We start from the raw sequence: 24,307 nt of genomic DNA on the forward strand, positions 1-24,307 counted from the left end.
CATTTGGTTTTTTTTGCTTGAGAAGATGTCCATTCACAACAAATGTTGATTTAGAAAAATGATAAGAAAAGTACCTCATATTTGTGGATTTCAACCTTGGAGTACTATGATATATATGTGCTCTGACAATGTCTATATACAGTACAGTATATGGTGACTATGGGCCATGACAGCCATGACAAAGCCACCATCATCACAGAGCTATGACAAGCCATGTCCTCTACCCAGGACTGCCACCACCATCTCCTATTCTCCACCACTGAGCCTCCTACAAGATAAATAATAGCAGGCCGTGTCTATTCAGTGACACCCAGCAGAGGAAGGGTGTAGGGCTGACAGGCTATTATAAATGGATAGTCCTATCCACCCCTATAATTATTCCCTTTCATAGCTGCCACTTGTGAGACAACACTCGCCTTTTGATGTAATATAAACCTGAGGACAGTCCCTCTTTTTGATGCTAAAAGCCTGGGAAGATAGCGACAAAGATGGGAAACAGTGGAAAGTGATCATTATGTCTGGGAAGAGCCGAGATCAGACGCTGGAAAGGGTCATTAAATAATTTAGGAGATAACAAGCTATTAGAGGAGGCCCTGCATGGTGAGCATCCAGAAATGTATATATACACACACCAAAACCGTACACAACTGTGTAATATGGCGCGGATAGGTCACAGATGTACATCGGATCACACAGGAACCTACTTTACTATCAGAAGACGTCAGAACTTCTACAACTTCTCATCTCCTGCCACAACTTGTCTAAAGTTTCTAAATTCTGATTCTACTTCTGATCAGTCTCGGTGCATTTACTCCTAATGATAACTCGTTTTGTCAATCGTTCTGCATATATGGCAGATAAGTGATCATCATGTCAGTACCTTGTCCCCGCTTTCTGTGATGTGACACGACGTCCCTCTCCTGGATGCAGATCTTGACTAGTGACATATCACATGCTACATATAGATTATATACTCTTCAAGGTGTAGTAATATATCATTAATACATGGTACAGGGCAGGATATGACTAATGAGAGGCCGACCAATCAGACGACACAACTAATATATATATATATATATATATATATATATATATATATATATATATATATATATATATATATATATATATATATACTGTATACACACATCGGGCAGAGTAAGCACCAATATCTTATCATTTCTATAACCTCAATGCTGACTAGGTCTGTGATGCACATACAATACCACTACAGTGTCCCACATATCATAACTGTGGCTGCCTGATAACCACATGTAGTGTCACCTTAATAGACGCATCACAAGATCCTGGTTGTTGGAGGGGTGACCCTTGAGATGGACACGACGGGTGGCGGTGGTGGGGCGACCCTTGAAATGGACACGACGGGTGGTGGTGGTGGGGCGACCCTTGAGATGGACACGACGGGTGGTGGTGGTGGGGCGACCCTTGAGATGGACACGACGGGTGGTGGTGGTGGGGCGACCCTTGAGATGGACACGACGGGTGGTGGTGGTGGGGCGACCCTTGAGATGGACACGACGGGTGGTGGTGGTGGGGCGACCCTTGAGATGGACACGAAGGGGGGGGGCGACCCTTGAGATGGATATGATGGGCGGGGGGGGGGTGACCCTTGAGATGGATATGATGGGCGGGGGGGGGGTGACCCATGAGATGGATATGATGGGCGGGGGGGGGGGTGACCCTTGAGATGGATATGATGGGCGGGGGGGGGGGGTGACCCTTGAGATGGATATGATGGGCGGGGGGGGGGGGGTGACCCTTGAGATGGATATGATGGGCGGGGGTGACCGCTGAGTAGATACAGCAGGGGCGAGGGAGGTGCTCACATAAGTTAGATGTAATATTCTGGAGAGCAGCAGACTCGGTACAAGTTCTATCACTGGCAGAAAGTAATGTATAAAGTTCCCTTACCTTAGTAATGATAAGGAGTTCTCCATGTTCTTTACCGCCCTTCAAGGTAAATCCCCAGGGAGCCCCCCCAGTGAGGAGCACGTCCACCATCCTGTGCCCCTCCAGCAGCCTCCTCTCCATCAGCAGGCCCTCAGGTGGCTGCTGCCCCGCTCTGCTCTCCACGTTCTCCATGGTGCTGGGCAGCAGATGACACGGTGTCCAGGCTCAGCTACATGCCCGCTGCTGCCCGCAGTCCCGCTGTAATGTCCGCCCGGGCACCGCTCTATAGGGGCCGCGCTAGTGCCGCCATGGCCCTCCGTGCTCGGGGAGCAGGTAACACATGTCCGGGGACACCGCGCCTCCCTCCACCTGTTCCTGCAGCCGGGATCGGCCCTCGTTCACCTTGTCCGGGTTCTCTCCGATGACAATTTCCTCATGGTGTCCCTCCCCGCGGCGCAGGAGCTCATCCCCGGGAGAGGAACTGGAGCTGCTCCGTCCGGCTCTTTCCTGTTGTGTAGTCACCGGTCTGGGATTGGACAGGCGCATAATACCCGGCGTGCAGGAGCCGCTCCCTCCCCCTCCCCTGCCCTGTGTGTACAGCGCCCGATACCTGCCGGCATACACAGGAGGGAGAGCACATACTGGAGGTGGAATATGGCGGGGCCGTGCAGTCATGTTGTACATTGAGGGGATTACTTGTATATAATATACTACTATATGCGGGAATGTGTTACCTGTAGGCAACCTATGTACTATACTGGATCCCTCTATATAAGATTGCAGAGGCGACTACTCAATTCATTAATGATTTTATGAGGTAAATGTATGCTGGGCAGTGCACTTTGACAATATGTTCAGCTCTACGGGGATTATTTATCACACTTTTTTTTTCTTCCTTTTTTGCGACATATTATCCTAATTGCGGCAAAACTTGAAACTTTTACATCTGTTTTCCAAAGTTTGCTGTGACAAAGTTTTACACTGCTCCGCCTGATTTATCTTTCAAACTTCAATGCGGGCGTCTGAAAAACTTGCACTTTTTTGCGCAATTGCACTAAAAGTCCCTTTTTTTTTTTTTTTTTGCACAAATAAACTCCAGTCCAGAGCGTAGGCAAGGGGTTGCTTAAAGGAAATCTACCATTCTGACCCAAACATACCTTTACATAGCGGTAGGTAAGCTGATGCTGGAGGTTGTCTTGTGGAGGCACAGAATTCAGCAGCATATTTTATAAATTTGATTTTTAAAATATGCAAATGACCCTTTGGCGCTCCTGTGCTCCTCACACAGGGTGCTCAGCACCTGGTCATTAGCATAACTATGCATGTCACTAGGGGGCTTCATAGTTCTCCCCCCACCCTCCCTGTCTCACTTTGGGAGCCAGTCACGTCACCAAGCTCTCGGGAGCAATGGCTGTATCTTCATTATGCGCAGCCACCTGCTTTGCAGTACAGATGTGCGAACTAACCTGGAAGTCTCGTAATCTTGCGAGACTTCCTCCAGGTGAACGACGGTGGGAGCAGCATAGCAACCATTATAAATAAGCACTGCAGCGTTCACCTGGTGGAAGTCTCTCGAGATGTCGAGACTTGCCGGTTAGTTTGCAGAAAAGGCGGCTACGCGTAATGAAGATGCAGTGTGCATGCGCCAGTGCATGCTTTGAAGCACGCTTAGTTATGCTAATGACCAAGTGCCGAGTGCCCTGTGTGAGGAGCACCAAAGGGTCATTTGCATATTTCATTACAGACGGTCCCCTACTTAAGAACACTCGACTTACATACGACCCATAGTTACAAACGGACCTCTGGATATTGGTAATTTATTGTACTTTACTCCTAGGCTACAATGATCAGCTGTAACAGTTATCACAGGTGTCTGTAATGAAGTTTTAGTGTTAATATTGATTCTTATGACAACCCAACATTTTTAAAATCCAATTGTCACAGAGACCAAAAAAGTTCTGGCTGGGATTACAATGATAAAATATACAGTTCCGACTTACATACAAACTCAACTTAAGAACAAAACTACAGACCCTATCTTGTATGTAACCCAGGGACTGCCTGTAATTGAATTTTGGACGAAACTGCAGATTTTTTTGCTTAAACAAGACAAGCTCCAGCATCAGCTTACCTACCACTATGTAAAGGTATGTTTGGGTCAGAAGGACTTTTTTCAAATGGTAGTTTTCCTTTAAACATGTAAGACTTTTGTATGACTTTTCAGACAAAAGTCTCAAAAAACTAACAGACTCACATGCCTCGATTATCAACCGCTAGGATAAATCAGGTAAGCCCAAAACCGTACAAAACAAACTCAAAACTAGGGACTAGAGAAATATACATTCACAGCTTTTTTAAGGAACTGTAGGTTCATCTATGATATCAAATATGGACATCATACAAAAATACATGTCAACTTTCAAAAATCATTATAAGCCTGGTTTCACGCAGCACGAATGCTCGTCCGACCTTGGCATATGGCAGCGCACTGTTCACCCCTCCCCTCTTCATAGGAAACACTGCCTCAGAGCTGGAAACACGAGGAAAGATAGAGCATGCTCTACCGTATCCCTGCCGCCTTTAAGAAGTTCCCCATGCCAATTATAGCCATGGCTAGTAGGCTTGTTCATTTCCAGAATTGGCATTGCAGCCACCAATCCAATAATACGTCTGGGTCGGGTGGCCGGACAGGAACGGCAGGTACGCTCATCTCTACTGTGCAGTTTAGCTGTGAGCCAATGGTATAACACACAGCAAATGCATCTGGGAAAAAAAGCATCCAAAATCAATGTTCTTTTACAGAACGGGCACATGTGGTTATGAATAATAAGCCAAAACACATTTGTTTAGAAGACCAGAGCTAAATGTAGTTGCATATTATCTAACATTTCATTAAAGCAGCATTGCGTCAGACAACCCATTTAATCCACAATAACGCCATAAAGAGTCAGTTTAAAAGACACAACAAGGTCCCACAAAGTCTCTGTGTTCCTCCTTTACAATTCATATGAGGAAAATAACCAGTGTACGGCTTCTGATAAATAGCAGCACATCATAAATGGTGTATAAAACACCATATCAATAACAGACCACAATAGTAACTGCTGGTAACAAGGCACCAGGCCCTGGAATGTGATACAATACAAGGTAATAAAATAAGTAATCTGCAAGAAGCCGTCTGATCTAGCAGATATAAGGTATATGGCCCCTTGTGTGTTCCTACGAGATAAAGTTCTTCCTTGGGTTGTAGACTACATTTCATAGTAGATGTGTAATCCTTTTAGGCCTCCTGTTCACATTTTTTAGCATTTCAAACTCTTTGTTTTTGTTGGCATTTTGTTTCTATTTTTCTTTCAATTTCTCCCCTCTGGTGTTCCCTTCCCCCTCCCCCCACAACCAGCCACCACAGATTCTTCTCCTGCAGAGACCCTTAAGCCTGAAGACAGGAAGGCCACATGGAGAGCGCCGGCTGGAAGCTTCTCCAATTCTAAACTAAGGATGAAAGATTTGTCCTAGAATTGCATATTACTGACACTTCTGTTGTTACAAAAGCTCCTATCTGTGGTCTACAAAATGTTCCTTCAATAGTTGATAAGTATTTTATCTATTATTTATCCAAGATCAATCATATTAAGTGAAAAAGTATACTTGTTATTATTTTATATATGAGTTTAGGATCCTATAAAGGTTTGTGTTTTACGTTATTATTTCTAGGCCAATACCAGGCAAGGTAGGTAATGCTATTATTCATAGATTTGTATGTCTTTTGTGTAATAGGATCCACTCTAGGGGCTTATTCACAGTATGCGGTCCGTGATATACACAGATAACATTCTGAGGCCACATTCACATTGCTTTTTCTTCATATGCTCAGTGTATATGCCAGGAAAGCCCCCGACATAAAAGCTAAGAGCATCTAAAGACATATACTGGCAGACTGAGGCATCCTTTTTGCCTCTATCTGACCAGTATATATCATATCCTGCTTCGGAGTGACGTAAACGCTCAGTGGAGGCCATAATAACCTATGGGGAGGGAGGTAACAGTATTGTTTCACATTTCATTTTTTTCACCTGATAAATGGACAATTGGAAACATTTTACAGCCTGTCCTATATTTTTCACATTTGCCAATCACGGACAACAATAGAAGTCTATTGGTCTGCAAAAATAACTGATGTGCACTGTTATGCCTTCAAAGGCTTGGTTTACACCTCCTTGTTAGTGTACGCTCAGTGTATATGTTGGGAAAGCTCCTGACACATATGCTGTGTGTACCCATTGACATATACTGGCAGACAGAAGCATAGTTGTTGCCTCCGTCTGTAAGTATACATTGTATCCTGTGTAAGAGACAGAATGGGAAGACGTAGCAAGATAAGTCTTTGCTCCCTTGTCCCTCCTGCTGAGCGACCTAATACTCTTGGCGGTGGCAACAGCAGCTTATGGGGAGTGGATACAATGTCCCCAAGCCTCTGCTGAGCAGATACATCGCTCAACAGGAGGGAGGACTCCGGTGTGGCCACTATATAAGGACATGTAAGGACAGTGACATCACTAGGGAAACACCCCTAACATCTGTAGCAGCCAATCAACAATTGCTTCTGTTCTTAACTCCTCACCCTACATTCAGGGGGAGGAGAAACCACTGGGTGACATATCCCATTGTATAAGCGTACAGTGGAAGACACGTCCACCCAAACTGCCCTTACAATGTATGTAAAAAAAAAATAATAAAAAAAAAAAAAAGTCAACCTAGGCAATGTTAGACTTGTAGAGAAATCAATACAATTTCAAATGGTGCAAAAAAAAAAAACTCAGTAGTCAATTTAGAGTGTAGTTGGACCTGTGCTGTCCTAGTATTTTAAATGATAGTTAACGTAGTACCTGTGATGGAATTAAAGACTCTCAGATGATAATTGTATCCAGTCCAAATTTCTGTTATTGCACTGATCCAAAGAGGTTTCTGAATCCAAGAAATTGACATATAGATGAGGTCTTACAGGTGGTTTCCTTTGAATAATACAGCAACAATGGGGAGCAGCCCCGACCGGAGGCTGCAACCCTCTAAACAGTTCCGTTGGAGTACACTGAATCTACGAATCATCCAAAGGAACTGCGAATCTACAAATGTCACCGTTTTCTTCGTTTGGAATGAGAGGTATATATGCCACACCATGACAATCCTCCTTATTAGAGCTGGGCAAAATTTAAAAAAATTTAATTCGCCGAGTTCGCTGTATTTTTCGACAAAGTTTTCTTCGACCCAAATCGAATCATGGCGCATCACGTGAAAAAAACAGGTAGTTCCTGGCTGCAGAGAGCCTGTAGGGTGTTGTAGAACGTTGTGCCATGCTCAAATATGCATAGAGAGCTTGGTTTGGTCTTCAAACAATGCTGTGTTTTAGTATGACACGCACATGACAGTCGCCGCTCTTAGAACCGCTTCACTATTTAATTCCATGTGCACTTACATAGGCCAACTTCACCAAATAAGCGAAGCGGGAACGCAGCCTGACAAGGTAACGTCTGTGCCAGCTCAAAAGGACTGAGTTGAGGGCCAAAATCCCACTATAACATCACAGAGTGCACTTTTTTTACACTGACATCAGATGATTCCATAGATTACGACAGAACCTGTTCTGTTAACCGCTGATACATGTAGAAACCCCCCAAAAGAGTGGAGAGGATGTCGGCAGTAACTTTACATTGACGTCACTGATCATTTTGCCCTACTTTTCATCCGTCAGTGTCCGCTTTCAATTGGTCAATAATCCATCAGTATTGCTAAAGCCAAAAACAAACAGGAGTTGATCCAAAACAGAGATGGCTAATAAATGGAAAATTTGCATGTCCTCTGTGTTCTGTATCCACTCCTGCTTTTGGCTATCAATCCTAAAGCTTTTCATTCCTTCTGAAAGATGAAATGAAGGGGAAACCAAACATAGTGGCAAAGTCATGGGTGGTGGAGGGTGAAAACAGCATTATGGAAATCACGGAGTGTTCCAGGGAGATAGTTGTCAGTTGGCACCAGCATGAGTAGGATGAGTAGCATGACAAATTCTGGAGGTGGCAGCAACATGGTAGGCCACAGAGTGGAACAATGACAAAGTGTGGAGGTGGTGGCAGCAGAATAAGGTCAGAGAGTGGCACAATGACACATTCTGGTGGTGGCAGCAACATGGTAGGAGTGGAGGTGGCAGCAACATGGTAGGCCACAGAGTGGCACAATGTGCAGCAACTATGTGGATTTGACATAGATTTCTTGATATCTACTTTGGCAACAAAAGAATAATTGAAATTTCGGGTATACAGAACCCCAAAACAGATACCTTGGACTTTAAGCAAAAATCACTCCATCAGCTACTAAGTACAAGCAGCTACACGCTAGAGACAGCACATGCAGTGTGAAATGACTGGATTTCCTTCTGTTTTTATAAGGCTGTGATATAACATAAGCCTGCCAATTGCTGATTGGCTTACATTTCTACACATGTGATAGAGGGTGTTCCTTTCTTCTTCCCAGAGTGCTCTGCCCCATGTAACATGTTGTGCTCGCAGCCATTTTGCTAATAAAGAGGGGAAAAAAATTTGTTCCCACAAATCACCGTAAACCTTGGATTCCTGCTGAAACTAAGTTTTCCTGAAATTCTAAACAAATTCCCCTTCATTAGATTCGATTCACCCATCTCTACTCCTTATATAGAGTTCGGTAACTGTAAACATTGCTGAAATCCATTGTGTAACTCAGGGAGACTCCCTGAGTGATAATTCATCTGATGCCCTCAACAATACTAAAAGTATGTATTTATCTAAATGTACCGTGTACCATGTAAATACACGGTTCCCGGCGGCTCCTTTTCTCTCTTCTTTCTTCTGTCATCTGTCTTCTTCTCTAGCCGGCAGAGTCGCGTCCTTGCGACCTGCCGGCGGACGCACGCTGTGATGTGGCAGTGTCGCCGTTGATGACGTCATCAGTGGCTTCACCGCCGCATCATAGTGTGCACCCGCCGGCAGGTCGCATGGACGCGACTCTGCCGGCTAGAGAAGAAAGAAGACAGAAGCCATAGAGAGCCGCTGGGGATTGCGAGCCGCGACGAGGATCCGGGGTGAGTATTAAGTAAGGGGGCTAGCTGTATACTACATGGGAGCTGGCTGTTTACTACATGGGAGCTGGCTGTTTACTACTTGGGACTGGCTGTATACTACAGGGGGCTGGCTGGCTGTATACTACACCCTTGGCTTATACTCGAGTCAATAGGTTTTCCCAGTTTTTGTGGTAAAAATAGGGGTCTCGGCTTATACTTCGGTCGGCTTATAATCGAGTATATACGGTACATCCTAATCTAAATGAAAAAAGTATATAATAAATAAAAAAAAACCTTTTTATTAATACTATTAAAAGATATAAGAATAAGATAATGTTAAACGTGATTTAAAAAAAATAGATGCCATACCGATATGAAAAAAATGGATGTGGGAACAAAACAAAATGGATCCATTTAAACAAACATACAAAATTCTTGTCTGTGTGAAGAAAACGCTAGCTTTGGCTAGGAGAATAATGCTAAATTTGAATAATGATAATCTTTATTTACCGTATATATTCTAGTATAAGTTGTCCCGAGATAAGCCGAGATACCTAATTTTACCACCAAAAACTAGGAAAACCTATTGACTCGAGTATAGGCCTAGGGTGGGAAACATATACTGTATATACTCGAGTATAAGGCGAGTTTTTCAGCACAATTTTTGTGCTGAAAATTCCCCACTCAGCTTTTACTTGGGTATATAAAAAAATAAACTGAGTACTCGCCATTCTGTACTCATATACAAATATAATATTACATTACAGAGTACAGACAGTCATATAATACCGAATGGATCTCTTGTCATACTGCAGGAGAGATCTCATAACTCCCTGCTGGAGGAAATCCTGCATAACTCCATGATGTTGTAGGGTTTCCTGTTCTTGTAAGGAAGCAGTAGAAGGCCTGGAGAAACATTGGAGAATTGCATCAGTAATATTGTCCATTGTTACTTGAACATCTGGGGAATCTTATTGTCAGGAAGAGCTTTATCAGGTTTCAGGTACTGATGACAAATCCATTGGGAGAAGTTTTTCTTAAATATGTGACTGTACGGCATTCCCTTTCTTCAACAATGACACACATGCGTTGGCCAAGCTTAGCGTACCTAACTGTTTGGGATGGGGAACGGGGGGCAGATAGTGTAGCTGCCAGCATTCTAATGTATGTTAGGGGTTGTACAAATTTTGCATGTGACCCTGTGGATAAAGGATGACAAGCTGATCTGAGTGGGTCCAATCATAATACTGGCTGGAGCATCAGGAAGGGCATGCATCCTACTGCTCTATTCAATAGTATGGGAGTGTAAGAAATAAATGCGCACAACTGATTATCTCTGGTATTCATCAAGACAGTAAATGGAAATGATATATAATATACCTGAGCTCTCTCAATTTCCAAAACTACCATATTGATGAATAAAGTGGCAGTGGTCTCATAATCAGAGAGTATCTTCAAGTACCCCTTTAAATGATGCTTACTCTAACATATCCACTTTTCTGTAATTCCATAACTTTTTGTTGGATGTCTCACTTTAAAGGGGTTTAACGTTAGGCCCTATCCGGTGATTGATTTACCTGTGACCTGATGATGAACCCCAAAAGCTGAATTCCAGAACAGCTGTATCTTATAAGAAAAGAGTAAAGCTTTCTCCCATTCATCATTGGAGGTTGTTATGGAAAGTTCAGATGACCATACTCCAGCAAACCCGAGTCTACCAGGGTTGTCGGTCTCTAGCAGGATATCATACAAAGATGATTGGTCTTCCAGAATAGTCGGGTTGGGCCCGAATTGCTCTGAGTCATCTGAAAAAAATTAAGCCTATTGATTATACTCTAGGCATAATAATGTGAGGTCAGGGTGAGAAGCCCACCATGACTCGAGGAATGGGATGATAACACCTTCCATTAGTCCACCAATACGAATGTGTGACACAGCGTCCCAGCTAAGGCAGCCACATCTGTTTACCCCAGGGGGAATGCACCATTGTAGAACAGTGGTATGCAAGGGCCTAGCAGCTAATAAGCTTGTTCCCTTATGGCAGCAGTACACCACTGTGGAGATGCGCTCATCCCCACAGCGGCGTACTGCGGCCATTCTGCTATGCCACAGCTCCTGCCATCGCTATATGCAATCCCTAATGATATTATTGGCAACAAACTGTGTCTGAAGAAGGTCTATAACAGCCAACAAGGCTTCTACAACCCAAACATATGAACAACAACTAAACAGGTGATCTCAGTCAGCTCCATTGAGATGTATGGAGCACAATGGTTATATGCGTCCATCTGCTCTATTACTCTATAGGAGCGATAATGGGGTCCAACTGAGGTAACTGGGACCCCATCGGAGCCCTCATTTTCATGATCTATGGGGTTCTCATGACTGAGACCCCCATCAATCAGCAAGTTAGGTCCTATCCTGTGCATAGGGGCTAACTTTGATTAGTGGGAAAACCCCTTTAAGTTACTTTAGTCATAAGAACCAGGGAGAGTTTAGAGCACCTGTTCCAGTCCCAGGAGGCCCAGGACTTTTATCCTGGATGCTGCTCTTCCTCCCCTTACAGTTCCCTTTGACATGCTCTTCCATGGCGGGCTTGGCAACTAAGGGGTCCTATTTGGGGTGAACATCCAGTGGGACCAGGAGGGACAGGGAGAGTCAGCCATTCTGTAATCACTGGGACATGGAGGCCAAGGGCAGCAGCAACCGCCAGGACCTCTGCGGGTTGACAAAGAACGAATTTCCAACCTAATGGTGGTTTTAAAGACTTTTAAACATTCTAATCAGGAAGATAATTCTAATGGCGGATTTTCAGGTGGAATGGAAACAACCAATTGTATTTGATGTCAAATTGGTGCAGTGTGTCCAGCAGGGGCTTCTATTCCTTGCGCTTAAGGAGGGTTAAGCAGGCCATATCCTAGCTGAGCAGGCATTAGACATTATAGCATCTTTTAGCTGAAAACATTGAACTGAGCATATCATATCCCTCCGTGGGTCATGTGGGGACAGTCGGGCCTGTAGGGAACGATGGGCCCTATCAAGCTCCCGGGGGGAAGGGGGGTCTCAAGTAAGGAGTTGAAGATTTCACATAACGCCCCATGTAGCAGTGGTATCTCAATGGACTCAGGGAGGCCACACAATCTAATTTTATTAAGCTGCCCTAAAAATTGAACCCAAAAGAGTGTAAGAAAAGAACTGCATCGTGATCATCTAGGCATTCTTGCATGGTAGGCTGGGCAGCCCCTCCCTGTGTGGATGGTACCTACAGCATTCTTAGCTTAACTAAAATCGTGGGTGGTGGCATTGTGTTGTGTATTGAGTGCTTGGGAGTAGATTTAGCATAAAGACACATCAAGCATAGGGGGCGGATCTTATTGGATAAATTGTGAGGACTCCCTAGTGTAACTGTACCCCTTGTTTGAACTGGAAAGTGGGGGTTCATTACAAATATGAAAACCCATTGAGTCTGCAGTAGTAATTTACAAATGATCTGTGAGTAATTGTTGCTGCCATTTAGCCAATGAATGATGAATCTAATGTTTTAAAAATGCACATGATAGGCCATGATAGTTCCTTTGTCACGATGGAAGAAGCTGTCTAAAGACATCAGAACTGCTATTATCAACAAACACAAAACTTCAAAATGGTATAATTCCATCTCCAAAGTCTTGGTATCCCAATTTCAACAGGATGCAATGTTATTAAAGGAAATCTACCATCAAAATCAAGCATGATAAACCAGGGACACATACTCATAGATCAAGGCACAGTGACTATGGTAATATTCTTATATCTCTATCTATGGCCTCCTTTCTTTCTAAAATAAACTGTCAACCCCTTATACGTGTGGCATAGTTCACAGACTGTTACAGTGTCAAGGAGCACTTCCCCCTCCCACCGTGTGCTGAAACTTCCTGTGCATCAGCCTGTGAATCTACAGCATAGAAGGTCTTTCGGGCTCATTAGCATAATTTAAAAAGTTCATTTTAGAAGGAAGAAGGTCATGGATAACAAATATAAAAAGGTTGTCATAGTGACTGGATCTATGAGTATGTAACCATGGTTTATCCATGCTTGATTTTGATTTCTTTAAAGAAGCTTGCCAAGCATGGAACCTTCAAGAACCTCCCTGGACGTTGTGGAAAGATAAAAATTGACAAGAGTTGTCTTTGAAGGTTGGTATAGTGGTGGAAAAAAACATCAAATCAAACATGAGAAGACCCGAAGGCAAACCTGGAACTGTCTGGGATCATGGTTTCCACAAGTACCATACGACACATACTAAACCAAGCAGGCCTTAAATATTGAAGGCCTAAGAAATAAACCGTTGATGAAGAAATGAAGTGGAACATCCCCGATCGGGGCCTAGCCTTATCTTGGTGGCCTGGAGGCAGTCAGGGCCCAGAATACTGGAGTGGCTGACTCGTACGGCCTTGGGCCACGCTGTGGTCACGATGCTTGGTATGGGGACTAGAGGGCTGACCTACAGCCTAGCAGGTCTTCAGTAGGTAGTGTGTGCAAGAAATATGGAATCAGAAGCTGATGCAGTGGTTTCTCCCTGGGGAAACCCCTGAGGTGTCTGTAGGATGAATCCCTGGGTGATGGATGGGGAAGCCAGTGGTGGTAAGTAGCCGTATCCAGGGATCAAACTGAGGTAACGTTGTGCAAATCAACTTACTGTACTTTATTGAACTGCAGGCAATGGCCAGAAATGCTTAACAGCAGATTCTTTGATGCTTTAGTGGTCATGGAGAGTGGTCCGCAGGAAAGGCTCACACAGCCTAATAGTAGCTGGGCTGGTTCAGGTTATACTTAGTCCAAGTGGTGGAAGCTTCAGTTCTGGGCTAAAGTCTCCAGACTTGCCCCGTGTGCCAAGCAGTAGGCCTGAGGCACTAGAATTTCCTGGGATTGATTGCCGTGGCATCACTGAAGGTGTGCTGCTCTCCCTGCTGACTGAACAGACTGAACCTTAGACCATGTGCTTCCACCCAGCAGGGGTTTTTATACTCCCCCTAGTCAGGTGGTAGCACCTCTCCAATCACCTTCCAGTTTTCATAACAGACAGATCATTGGATAATTACATACACCAGTTAACTGTTGCCTTGCCAGGCAGTATCTACAGCTGCAATTACACAATATCCTAATTCCAGAAACTTCCTGGAAGGTTCATGACTCCCCCTAACAGCTTCTGACCTGGAGAGGGCGCTATTCACAACTACCAGCCTGCCTATGCATTGGCAGGGGTGCTGCAGAAGCTTATAAGGAAAAGTACATCCTAACAACAGTTAACCCCTTAACAACTTGGCCATTTTTTGTTTTTTTAAAGGGGTTGTCCGAGGCTAATTAAAAAAACAAAAGGTGGCCAGAAGTGGCTGCTTAATAAAAATAAACATGGCCGCTGGAGCAGCGCTGGACTCGGCCACACCTACCCGTCCCTATTCACAGCACTGTGTATGCCTGCCGGATGGTTGTCGGGTCCGGCCGGAAGCCGAATCCAGCACTGCTCCGGCAACCATGTTTATTTACATGGCGCGCGGACCAGAGCAACAGCAGTGCGGGACACCCGGAGGGCGTCGGAAGGTAAGTACATCTTTATTTTTTTATGCAGCCCCCTCCCTGCCACCTTTTGTTTTTTCATAACTCTCAGACAACCCCTTTAATTTCCATTTTTAACTCCCCACCTTAGCTCTGTGAGGGCTTGTTTTCTGCGTAAAAAATTGCACTTCATAGTTATGGTATTTAATTTTCCATGTCGTGTACTGGAAAGCTGGAAAAATTTCAAATGCAAAGAAAATGGTAAAAAAAAAGCATTTGCGCCATTTTCTTGTAGGCTTAGATTTTACGGCTTTCACTGTGAGCCCCAAAGGACATGTCTACTTTATTTTTTGGACTTTACTTTTAGGACTGTATGACCTTTTATTCACTTTTTATTAAATTTTATATGTTTTTCAAAATCATAAAATAGGGCCATTTTCGACTTTGGGTGCTATTTTCCGTTACTGGGTTAAACGCAGTGAAAAAACTTTATCATATTTTGGTAGATCAGGCATTTTCAAATGTGGCAATACCTAACTTGTTTATGGCAGGGTTATTTGAATTTTTAGGTTTTTTTATTATAATTTTTTTCTCTTTTTTTCTTTTTACTATTTTTCAGACCCCCTGGGGCAGTGGTGGCGAACCTATGGCACTGGTGCCAGAGGCGGTACTCGGAGCCCTCTGTGTGGGCACCCAGGCCATCACCCCAGAATGAAGTTCACCAGACAGGACAGATTTGCCATCACTGCCCTAGGGTACTTTAATCCTAGGTTGTCTGATCAATCCTACCATATACTGCCATACAGTAGTATGGCAGTATATGGGGGTTTTCATCCTCATACATTACAATGTGCATTACAAGCCGCTGGCCGCTTTGCCAGGCAATCAACGAGATAACACCAGCGATCGGTGCTAGCAATATGCAGCAAAGACTTACCACCTAAGGAGAGGGCTCAGCCCATGAGCCCTCTCCATGCACTGGCACCCAACGCCTGCCGTAATAGTAATGGGAAAGGGTTAAGCATGGTGAAGGATCCATCTCATACTGAGGGCTTGAATTTATCACAGAAATCATAAAAATCAAAGAATTATAAAGAGATTTTAGAGTAAAATGTCCTACCCAGTGTAAGAAAACGTGTTTTGAGTCAAAGATCATGGGTCCTCCAGCAGCACAATAACCCAACGCACTCATCTAAAAGTACACAGGAATGGTTGAAAAAATGGCTAGAAATGAATCCAGACCCCAAATCTTTGGGTTGTGCTGAAATATGCCACTGGGAAAAAGAACCCACAAACATTCATTAGCTTAAACACACTGTAAATGAAGAGTGGGGAAAATCCCAGCTGAGAAGTGCCAGAATCTTATAGATGCCTTCAAGAAACATTTGGTGGCTATAATCAATGCCAAAAGTTGTGCACCCAAGGGGGGCCTTTATTGTTACATATGCTGTTTGTTCTTTGAAAGTTGAAAACAATGAGGCTTATTTAATAAGGGTCAGCGGGTCACATTTCTGTCAGACTTCCCAACGTTTTCGGGGATTGCATGGCTGGGACAGGTATTTAGAAGGGGATTGTGTCGCACGCAATCGGATTGTGGCGTGGCTGTGCTGGCTTTCATGCGACAGAAATCGGGGGACGGGCCGTCGGTCAGAGCACGGGATTTAACTTTAAAATTGTGTTACAAGACATGCATCGGGAAGAAGAAGGTGAACTCCGGCGCACCTGAGCAGAGAAGCGACAGATGCAGTATATCGGGGGCACGATCTTTGTGCACTATCGACGGAACAATGCACTTCGGGTGAACTCCTCGGACAGGTAAGTAAATGTGCCCAATGTTTTATTATTGTGTACTTTGGATCACTAATTAAAAAATCTTGAGGATATAACTCTGGTACATTTCCATTTATTTCTTAAGAAATAGTACAGTCTATGTAGAAGGGTGCCAATAATGGTGCACATCACTGTACAACGAGCCACAATAATGAGGGGTTTATTGGATTCATCAGCTGAGATGGAAACCAGAGCACAGAGAAGAAACATAAGGAGAATGTTCATGGTGCCCTGGCTGAAATCTTACCCAAGACATAAAAAGACTACATTTTTAGTTAATGGGATCCTGTAAAAACAGATATACACACTTTAGTATCTGAGTGACTTCTCCGGTCCAGGGAATTTACATAATACAATCTACTACAGAAAGAAAGCAAATGCACAAGATAAATTCCATAATTTCTGGGACACAGGAATACACAATGTCATTTTTATTCTTTGTGTTCCCATGAACTTTACTGCCTGGATCAGGAGACAGGAGATATTTCCCAGCTGGTGAATTCCAAGCCGTTTTGTATATTCTCCTGAAATTCTTTTAGATTCCATGCGTGACAACTTTAACCTTTTTCATAGCTAATTGATATCTGCCTTGTGATGGTGATGAAGTGTTACCTGTGAAGTGAGAGGATCATGTGGAACTCACATATGGGGCTAGATGCACAAAGTGATGATATAACATCCCTTAATTATAGCAAGATGTGCTTCATACAGCAGTTTTACAATATAAAGAGTCTTGCATATTATATTGATATTGCAACCATTATCAAACAATGCAGCACATTAGATGGTTGAAGGGTGATCCTTTTGTTCTCTTTGAAAAACTACAAATTTCTCTCTCCTCCCTAAACAGTAAGCTTAAGTAGTTAGCAGTTCACCCAAACAGTAAGCAGTTCACCCAAAACTGCCTCACAGCTAAAAGAGGTGTGGTTTTTAAGGCGGCCTCCTCCATAAGGAGAACTCTTTGTTCCCGACACTGTTCAGCCAAGGAGATTGCTAAGATAAAGGGAACCTGTCAGGGCGATTTGAGAGACTAAGCCAACTAAGGGTACATATGGATTGTATGGCCTTGTATAGTATCTTTAAGAGGCCTCTATATTAAAAACAAAGACATTTATACTTACAGGTGAGACAAATAAAGTGCAACCAATTCACCTCTTCCAATGACTGGCGCATTATCTTCCAACTTTATTGTGTGTGCACTGAATGTAAGACACATATGCAATGGAACTGGAGTGAACTTCACTGAATGACCGTGTAGGCACTGCAAACTCTAGACCAAGGTAAGTTTTTTTTATGTTTTTCTATTGGTGGCTCTACGTTACAGAAAGTAGGAAAGGAAAGTAAGAAAAGTCTTCTATTTACCTTCTGTTCTCCATGTAGATTTCAGTGTGTCTTCTGTTACCTTCCATTACATATCCTTTTTTATAGTGAAAAAACTTTTTTGCCATCAATAATGGAAGGTAGGAACCTACCAAACACATGTGTAAACCTGGCCTTAGCCTGCAAGACACTGTTGAGAATTGTCAGCCACATCCTAATGTACAACTCGCTGCTGAGGGTAGTGATTGGCCGTGTACTGCAGAGACCGGACAGCCTGTAAGAAACCAAACCTGTAAAGGTGATTTAATTTGTTCTTTATTTTGGCGGGGGGATTTCGGCTCAACTGTATATTTTATGTGAAGTTAGATAAACCAGTGGATATTTTAACTGCTTTTCTCCGCACTTGTTTTCCACGTTAACGCTCAGACCATTTTCCATTTATGGTCGTATCCAGGGACAACCAAAATTGTAAACACCAGGACTAATTGAGACAGGTTGGAAAAATATCTGTGAAATTCTGTATTTTTGTTAATGACTGTGAATTATATAATGTGTAATTTTTTATCCTGAGTATAATTAAGAATCTTGTCTTCTTGGGAATACCCCTTTAATGACTGCTATAGAATCAAGATTCTTCGGTTGTCACTAAAGGGATAAAGTGGCCTTTAAGAGCACAGATACGTGACTGACCATCACATACATTCACTGACCTAAGAAGTCACTTTCTATTAATGATCTGGATAAAGCACTTGGATATCTGCAAGTCATAATCAAATTCAATGCAGATGTAAGTTTGGTAAGTCAATAAAATCAGAGTACGTACACACACAAAACATTTGTTATGTTTATGTCTCTTACTCAATCCCTTAAGCCACCTTGTTGTTGGGAAACGTCATATCACACAACAGAGCCTGCCTATGCAATCCGTACATATGGCCGGCTGTACGTGACAGCCAAGTCTCTGCACGAGCTATCGCAATTCTGGCTGTTTAACCCTTTAGGCGCAGCGGTCAAACATGACCGCAGCACCTAAAAGGGTGTCCCACCTCTCCTCACGGGGATCGTCTCCTCGGCAGCCCCAGGGTCCAATGAAAGATGCCAGGGCTGCCTTGTCTTACTACAACTGTCATCTATGCATTTACTGATTCTAATTTTGTGCTCATCAATATGGCAGTGTATTAATTTACGTATTCAAGTCCTAAATGTGGGACGAAATTTTTTTTTTTTAATACAAAATAAAAGTCCCATAAATCTCCCACATCCCAAATATGAAAATCGTGAAAATCGTTGGTGGTAAAAAGCTCAATATAAAACTTGATAAATTCTCTGGGTGATGTAGTTTCCAAAATAGGAACATTTGTGGGGGGAGTTCATTGATCTCGTAGCGCAGGAACTTTTCAAATATATGATGGCACCTGAAAACAATGTCATCAAAATCTGCCCTCTAAAAGCTCAATGCCTCCTTCCGTTCTGCGCTCTGCTGTGAGCCCCTAAAATAGTTTACATTGACATGTGGGGTATTGCCGTAAGAAAATGCACAACACAATCTGATATGCGTTTTCTCATTTTATCCTGAGTGAATGTGTACATTTTAGGATTAAATAATAATTGTATTGTCAAAATGTAAGAATTCCAAATAATTTCTAATAAATAGAACTTGAACTTGAAGATGAAATGTCCTCTAAAAATATTGAATCTGAAATTTACTTGAAAATTTTGAAAATTGCTGTTCAAACTGTATGCCTCCTAATGTCCTAATAAAATAAATTAATATATAAAAAATTATGTCAGCATAAAGAAGACATATGGTTAATGTTAGTTAACAACCATTTTGGGTGGTAAGACTAACTGTATGATAAGTATAACATTTACAAATCAGAAAAATAGGAACATTTATAAAATTTTCACCAAATTTCCATTTTTTTTTTTTTTTACATATAAATGCAATATATTTCAACTAAAGTATAGCATTAAAGGGGTTTTCCCACAAAAGAAAATTCACACATTTCAATTCCCAAGTGATGTTAACACAATAAAGATCATTTTAACCCCTTACTTTACAATTTTACTCAGTTTTATTGCTGTTTTAGCTCATATCAGTCTCTATGCTGCTCTGTGTAAAATCCCAGGCTGTGGGCAGGGCCTCTCTAAGCAGACACATTACTGTATTATCCATTTAGTTTTGTGGGGACAATGTGGTTAGATTATCAGAGTACAAGATGTATATACACTTTCATCTGGCTACTGACATTGTACTAACACACTGACACATAGATCTATGAGACAGATCAGAGATGTATGAGATGATTACACAGAGAGGCTGACAGACCATTACACTGTTACACTCTGGGCACTGCTACTCACATCTATGTGCCTGCATTCCCCTGCCCCCGGATGACTTATCTCCTTGTAGCTTGTTGTTTGCAGCCTTTCTCTCTGCTCACTATGTGCTGACAGGATGAGAATCAGTGATAATCTGTGAGCTCCATGCAGGGGGTGTGGCTACAGCCACAGGGCAGAGACAGACAGAAGCTCAGCTCCAGGATCTCATCCAAGATGGCGCCCGACCCTAAGAGAAGTTACAGGGTCATGTCTAGGGGAAACTAAAATTGTGTACAGCAGGACTGATAGAGACATATTGGAATTATATCTGTGAAATGCTGTATTTTTGTTAATAACAGTGAATTAGAGAATGTGTTATTTTGTTATTCTCAGTACATATAAGAAACTTGTCTTCCTGGGAATAACCCATTAATGTGAAGTACGAAAAAACATTCCGAAAAAACATTCCGAAAATAAACTCGGTACGATAAAGCGTTTCAAAGTTATACCTGCTTATCGTGACACAGGAAGATTTGAAAAATCAGGCTGTGTCTTACGGGTGAAAATGAGCTTGGTCCTTAAAGGGTTAAAAACAGTTTTTTGCATATGCATGGATTTGTTTTGACGGCATTCGTTGGGAAGAACAATGGGATGGTTGCAACCATTACAGAAGTGTTTTTACATTTTGCGGAGGTCTACCTTCAAGATGCATTCACACGTGATGTTAACGCATGCATTTTCAAACCCAGCTGAGAAAAGGAGATTTGCCTGATTACAATGCTGTTACGCAGTGTTAACAAATGCAAAATGCATTTTGTAAATAAGATGTTAATAGAAATATAATCAGGCAAATCTCCTCTTCTCAGCTACTGCTGATGTGTTTGCAAACATAGGCGTTACTGCCACTTGTGAATGCACTGTAAGTGACGCTGTAATCTGCCTGTTAATATGGAGTCAATGGTTTTGCAGGTAGGTAGCAGTAAAGTGCCGAAAATCGTGTTGAGAAAACATGGGTGTCTTTGGCAATTACTTGCAGCTGGTCTCCCTCTAATGGTCACTTAGGAAAACACAAAATGTCAAAAGTCAACCAACAACATCTAAAAATTCTTTAAAGGAAACCTACCACTGCTAATGGTAGGTATTAGATGTAAACACCGGGCACCAGCTCAGGGTGAGTTGGTGCCGGAGCTTAGCTTTGCTAGTGTTTTAAACCGCTATATCGCGGTTTAAATGTGTTTAAACCGCGATATTGCAGTTTAAAACACTAGCAAAGGTAAGCTGTTTACATCTAATACCTACCATCTAATACCTACCATCAGCAGTAGTAGGTTTCCTTTAATTATATACACTGGAGATCAAAACTGGAGAACAACACTATTTCCTATGTGTCAAGGTCATTATGAAGTCATATGTAAATATTTCCTAACAGGAGAAAAATACTTGTTTTTTAAGCTTCTTTCATAAATTGTATATCTTCTAAAATACAAAATAAAATGTAAATCAGATTAATGGAAAAAGATCACTGATCAAAAGTAGCATGTAGAGTGATCTTCTGCCTGCAACATCCTTCAGCATGACCAGTTTGGCAGTGGGTCAATAATGGTGTGGTGTGGCATTTTTTTGGAGGGCCGTACAGCCCTTCATTTACTCACCAGAAGTAGTACTGCCATTATGTACCCAGATAAGATCCTCAGACCCCTTGTGAGACCATATGCTGTTGCGGTTGGCCCTGGGTTCCTCCTAATGAAGGACAATGCGAGACCTCATGTGTGTCAGCAGGTCCTGCAAGATGAAGGCATTGAAGTTGTGGACTGGCCCGCTCATTCCCAAGACCTGAATCCGATTGAGCACATCTGGACATCATGTCTCGTTCCATCCACCAACATCACGTTGCACTACAACGTCACATCTTTTTCAAGATTTTTTTTCATATATTGCTAAAAAAAACATGGATTTTTATTTATTGATGTGTAGTGATAACTTCATTTCTATGAATGTTTACATAAATTTAATTTAATCACATAAGAATTTCCCTCAGATTTAACCTGACTCTATGTAGGGCAGCACAAGTATGCCTACTACAGATCATGTTGGCAAAGAATCCAAGATTTTCATTGAATGAACTAGAGCAGAGACATAGCTGCAGGGATTGTGGAGCACATGATCAGAGTAAACCCGTGATGAACAGCACTGACGAATGAAGCCTAGAAGTCAGAGGAAATTTCATTAACATTTCTCTTCTCTTTTCCTGACTGTTTGTACGTCTTGAGGAGTCCAGCCATGGCTTCCCCCCGGCTGGAAACCTTCTGCTGTCCCAACAGGGATCCTGCCACTCAGCTAGTATTAGATTATCAACCTACAGTGTTCGGCTCTCTCTGCATTGGGAGTGGGCTGGTTAGTTTGATTCTAACTATTATACAACTGCTACCAAAGACAAATCAAGGTTACAGAAAACATGGCAGATCCACGTTGCCCAAGCCATCTTCATCAAGGATCCTTCTTCTAGTTGTTGTCTGTGACCTTCTTGGATGCTTAGGTAGGAAATTTTGGTTTGATAGTCTTGTGTTATTAGTATTTGTGTTGTCTACAATATTTTTTTGTAAGATTTTAACAGGTTGTAATTTATTATTCACTATTAAAATCTTATCCCAATTTTTTTTTTGTTTTTGTTGTTGTTTTTTTTGTTTTGAGAAGTTTAATAAACTAGTGATAAATTAAAAGGTTGGTTTATTGAAATCCAGACACTAATGTATTCTGTTTAAAGTAATTTGGGAGATATAATATAATATTACTTCCGGTTAACCACACTGGTGCAAGGAAAGAGGTGGAATTTAATACTCCGTGTTTTGGTAAAAAGTATAGGATTGTTTGTGGTTGTACTTTAATCTGTTGGATATATGGAATTTTTATGTATCTGGTATTATATGGGATTTAAATATGTATAATGGTTAAGAGATTATGTATTTGTGATTTGTATTAATAAAAATTTTCTTAAAAAAAAAAGTCAGAATTGTAACTTAAAATAAAATGCATATTTTAGATTATATTGAATATATCTGGACTAAAACAAATATTCATTATAGCTGCCACTGAGCTATAGTTTGTTGTAAAGACTTCCGTACATCAGACTAATAAGGGGAGATTACAGAAAGCTCCAGGGACTCTTCAAAACAATTACCTGCAATGAGTTTATCTAAATGAGTTACATGCAAGGAGGTTACAAAGAAGGTTTTCTCACCAACAGACATGCCTAAAACTGATACAGGTATATGCTATTGCAACCTTTGAACTGTTTTGTAACATTTGCAAAGTTTAGCTAGTGTTGTACATGAACACTTAAAGTGTTCACAAATGGGTTAACAAGGTTATAAAACCTTTATAATCTTACTTAACCATGGTGTAGCCCGTCTACTATACAAACCCCTTTTTTCTCTTCAACAAATGGGTTATTGAAATACAATTTTTCAACCTTTAACCTCTGCACAACTGAAGCTAGCCATAAACATAAGAAGTCTTGACCAATTCAGCCAAGTCAAGTATTTGGCTGAAGCTGTGGGCTCAACTAATATACATCTAATGTGTATGTCCAGCTTTAGGTCTTGTACTAACTACGCTATAGGTCTTTGACACGGACCCTTTAGGCAAATCATGTGGTTCCCTGTAGTACTAGTAGTATCCACATAGAAATGTCTAATGAAGACATCCTCTGTCTAGATGCTGCATTTAGGACATCAATATACGTCAGACAGTAGGCCTGCAGAGAGAGACAGCTCCTGTTCTGGTGGTATCAAGCCACCCTTGTATTTTATGGGCAGTCTCTGAGATACATGGACACAGCTGTACAATACATTGCTACAATTTGTGGTGTACTTTACAACCTATAAATACTCAGGCTAAAAACACTGTAGTCATAACTATAATTATACCTACATACAGGGAAACCAATATTTCTTTTGCATGGTTTTATTAGAGCAATAAACTGCCCATACTGTATAATCTTGATTGTCCTGTTCGGCCACACGTGTGCTGAGTTCCTGTTGGTATTAGACAATGAACCATTGTTATTATTCTTTATTACATGATGTGTAAAAGGAAAACTACTAAAGCAGTACCTGTCTAATATGGAATACAATGTCAAAGGGTATTTTGTTCCCATTTTCCTAGGAATCTAGGAAGTATAACTTTATATTATATAAATGTCATACAGAGGTTCAGTAGGAAGATAAGTGAACAACTATTTAATTTTCATTGTATGTTGGCTCATACCAAGCTGGCATATTCCCAAAAAGTACTGTTTACAAG

At 41.9% G+C, this 24,307-nt stretch overlaps 2 protein-coding genes across 6 annotated transcripts in view; one reads left to right on the forward strand and one right to left on the reverse strand.

Annotated features, from left to right (window-relative positions):
- SHROOM2 (shroom family member 2) overlaps positions 1–2,454 on the reverse strand; it is a 104,168-nt gene extending 101,714 nt beyond the window's left edge. The window contains exon 1 of one of the 4 annotated variants that reach the window (XM_072137837.1): positions 1,933–2,454. In XM_072137837.1, coding sequence (XP_071993938.1) covers positions 1,933–2,103 — 171 coding nt within the window. In that variant the 5' untranslated portion in view covers positions 2,104–2,454. Of the gene's footprint in view, positions 1–880; positions 919–1,932 lie in introns of those variants that run through there. The other 3 variants (XM_072137836.1, XM_072137838.1, XM_072137839.1) reach the window with 3 other exon arrangements.
- A 1,521-nt stretch (positions 2,455–3,975) lies between these two features.
- GPR143 (G protein-coupled receptor 143) overlaps positions 3,976–24,307 on the forward strand; it is a 46,980-nt gene continuing 26,648 nt past the window's right edge. Inside the window, exons 1-2 of one of the 2 annotated variants that reach the window (XM_072133158.1) lie at positions 3,976–4,058; positions 22,276–22,541. In XM_072133158.1, the coding sequence (XP_071989259.1) occupies positions 22,286–22,541 (256 nt within the window). In that variant the 5' untranslated portion in view covers positions 3,976–4,058; positions 22,276–22,285. Of the gene's footprint in view, positions 4,059–22,177; positions 22,542–24,307 lie in introns of those variants that run through there. The other variant, XM_072133156.1, reaches the window with a different exon arrangement.

Source organism: Engystomops pustulosus, chromosome 2, assembly GCF_040894005.1.
Source record: "Engystomops pustulosus chromosome 2, aEngPut4.maternal, whole genome shotgun sequence".
Taxonomy (NCBI): Eukaryota; Metazoa; Chordata; class Amphibia; order Anura; family Leptodactylidae; genus Engystomops; species Engystomops pustulosus.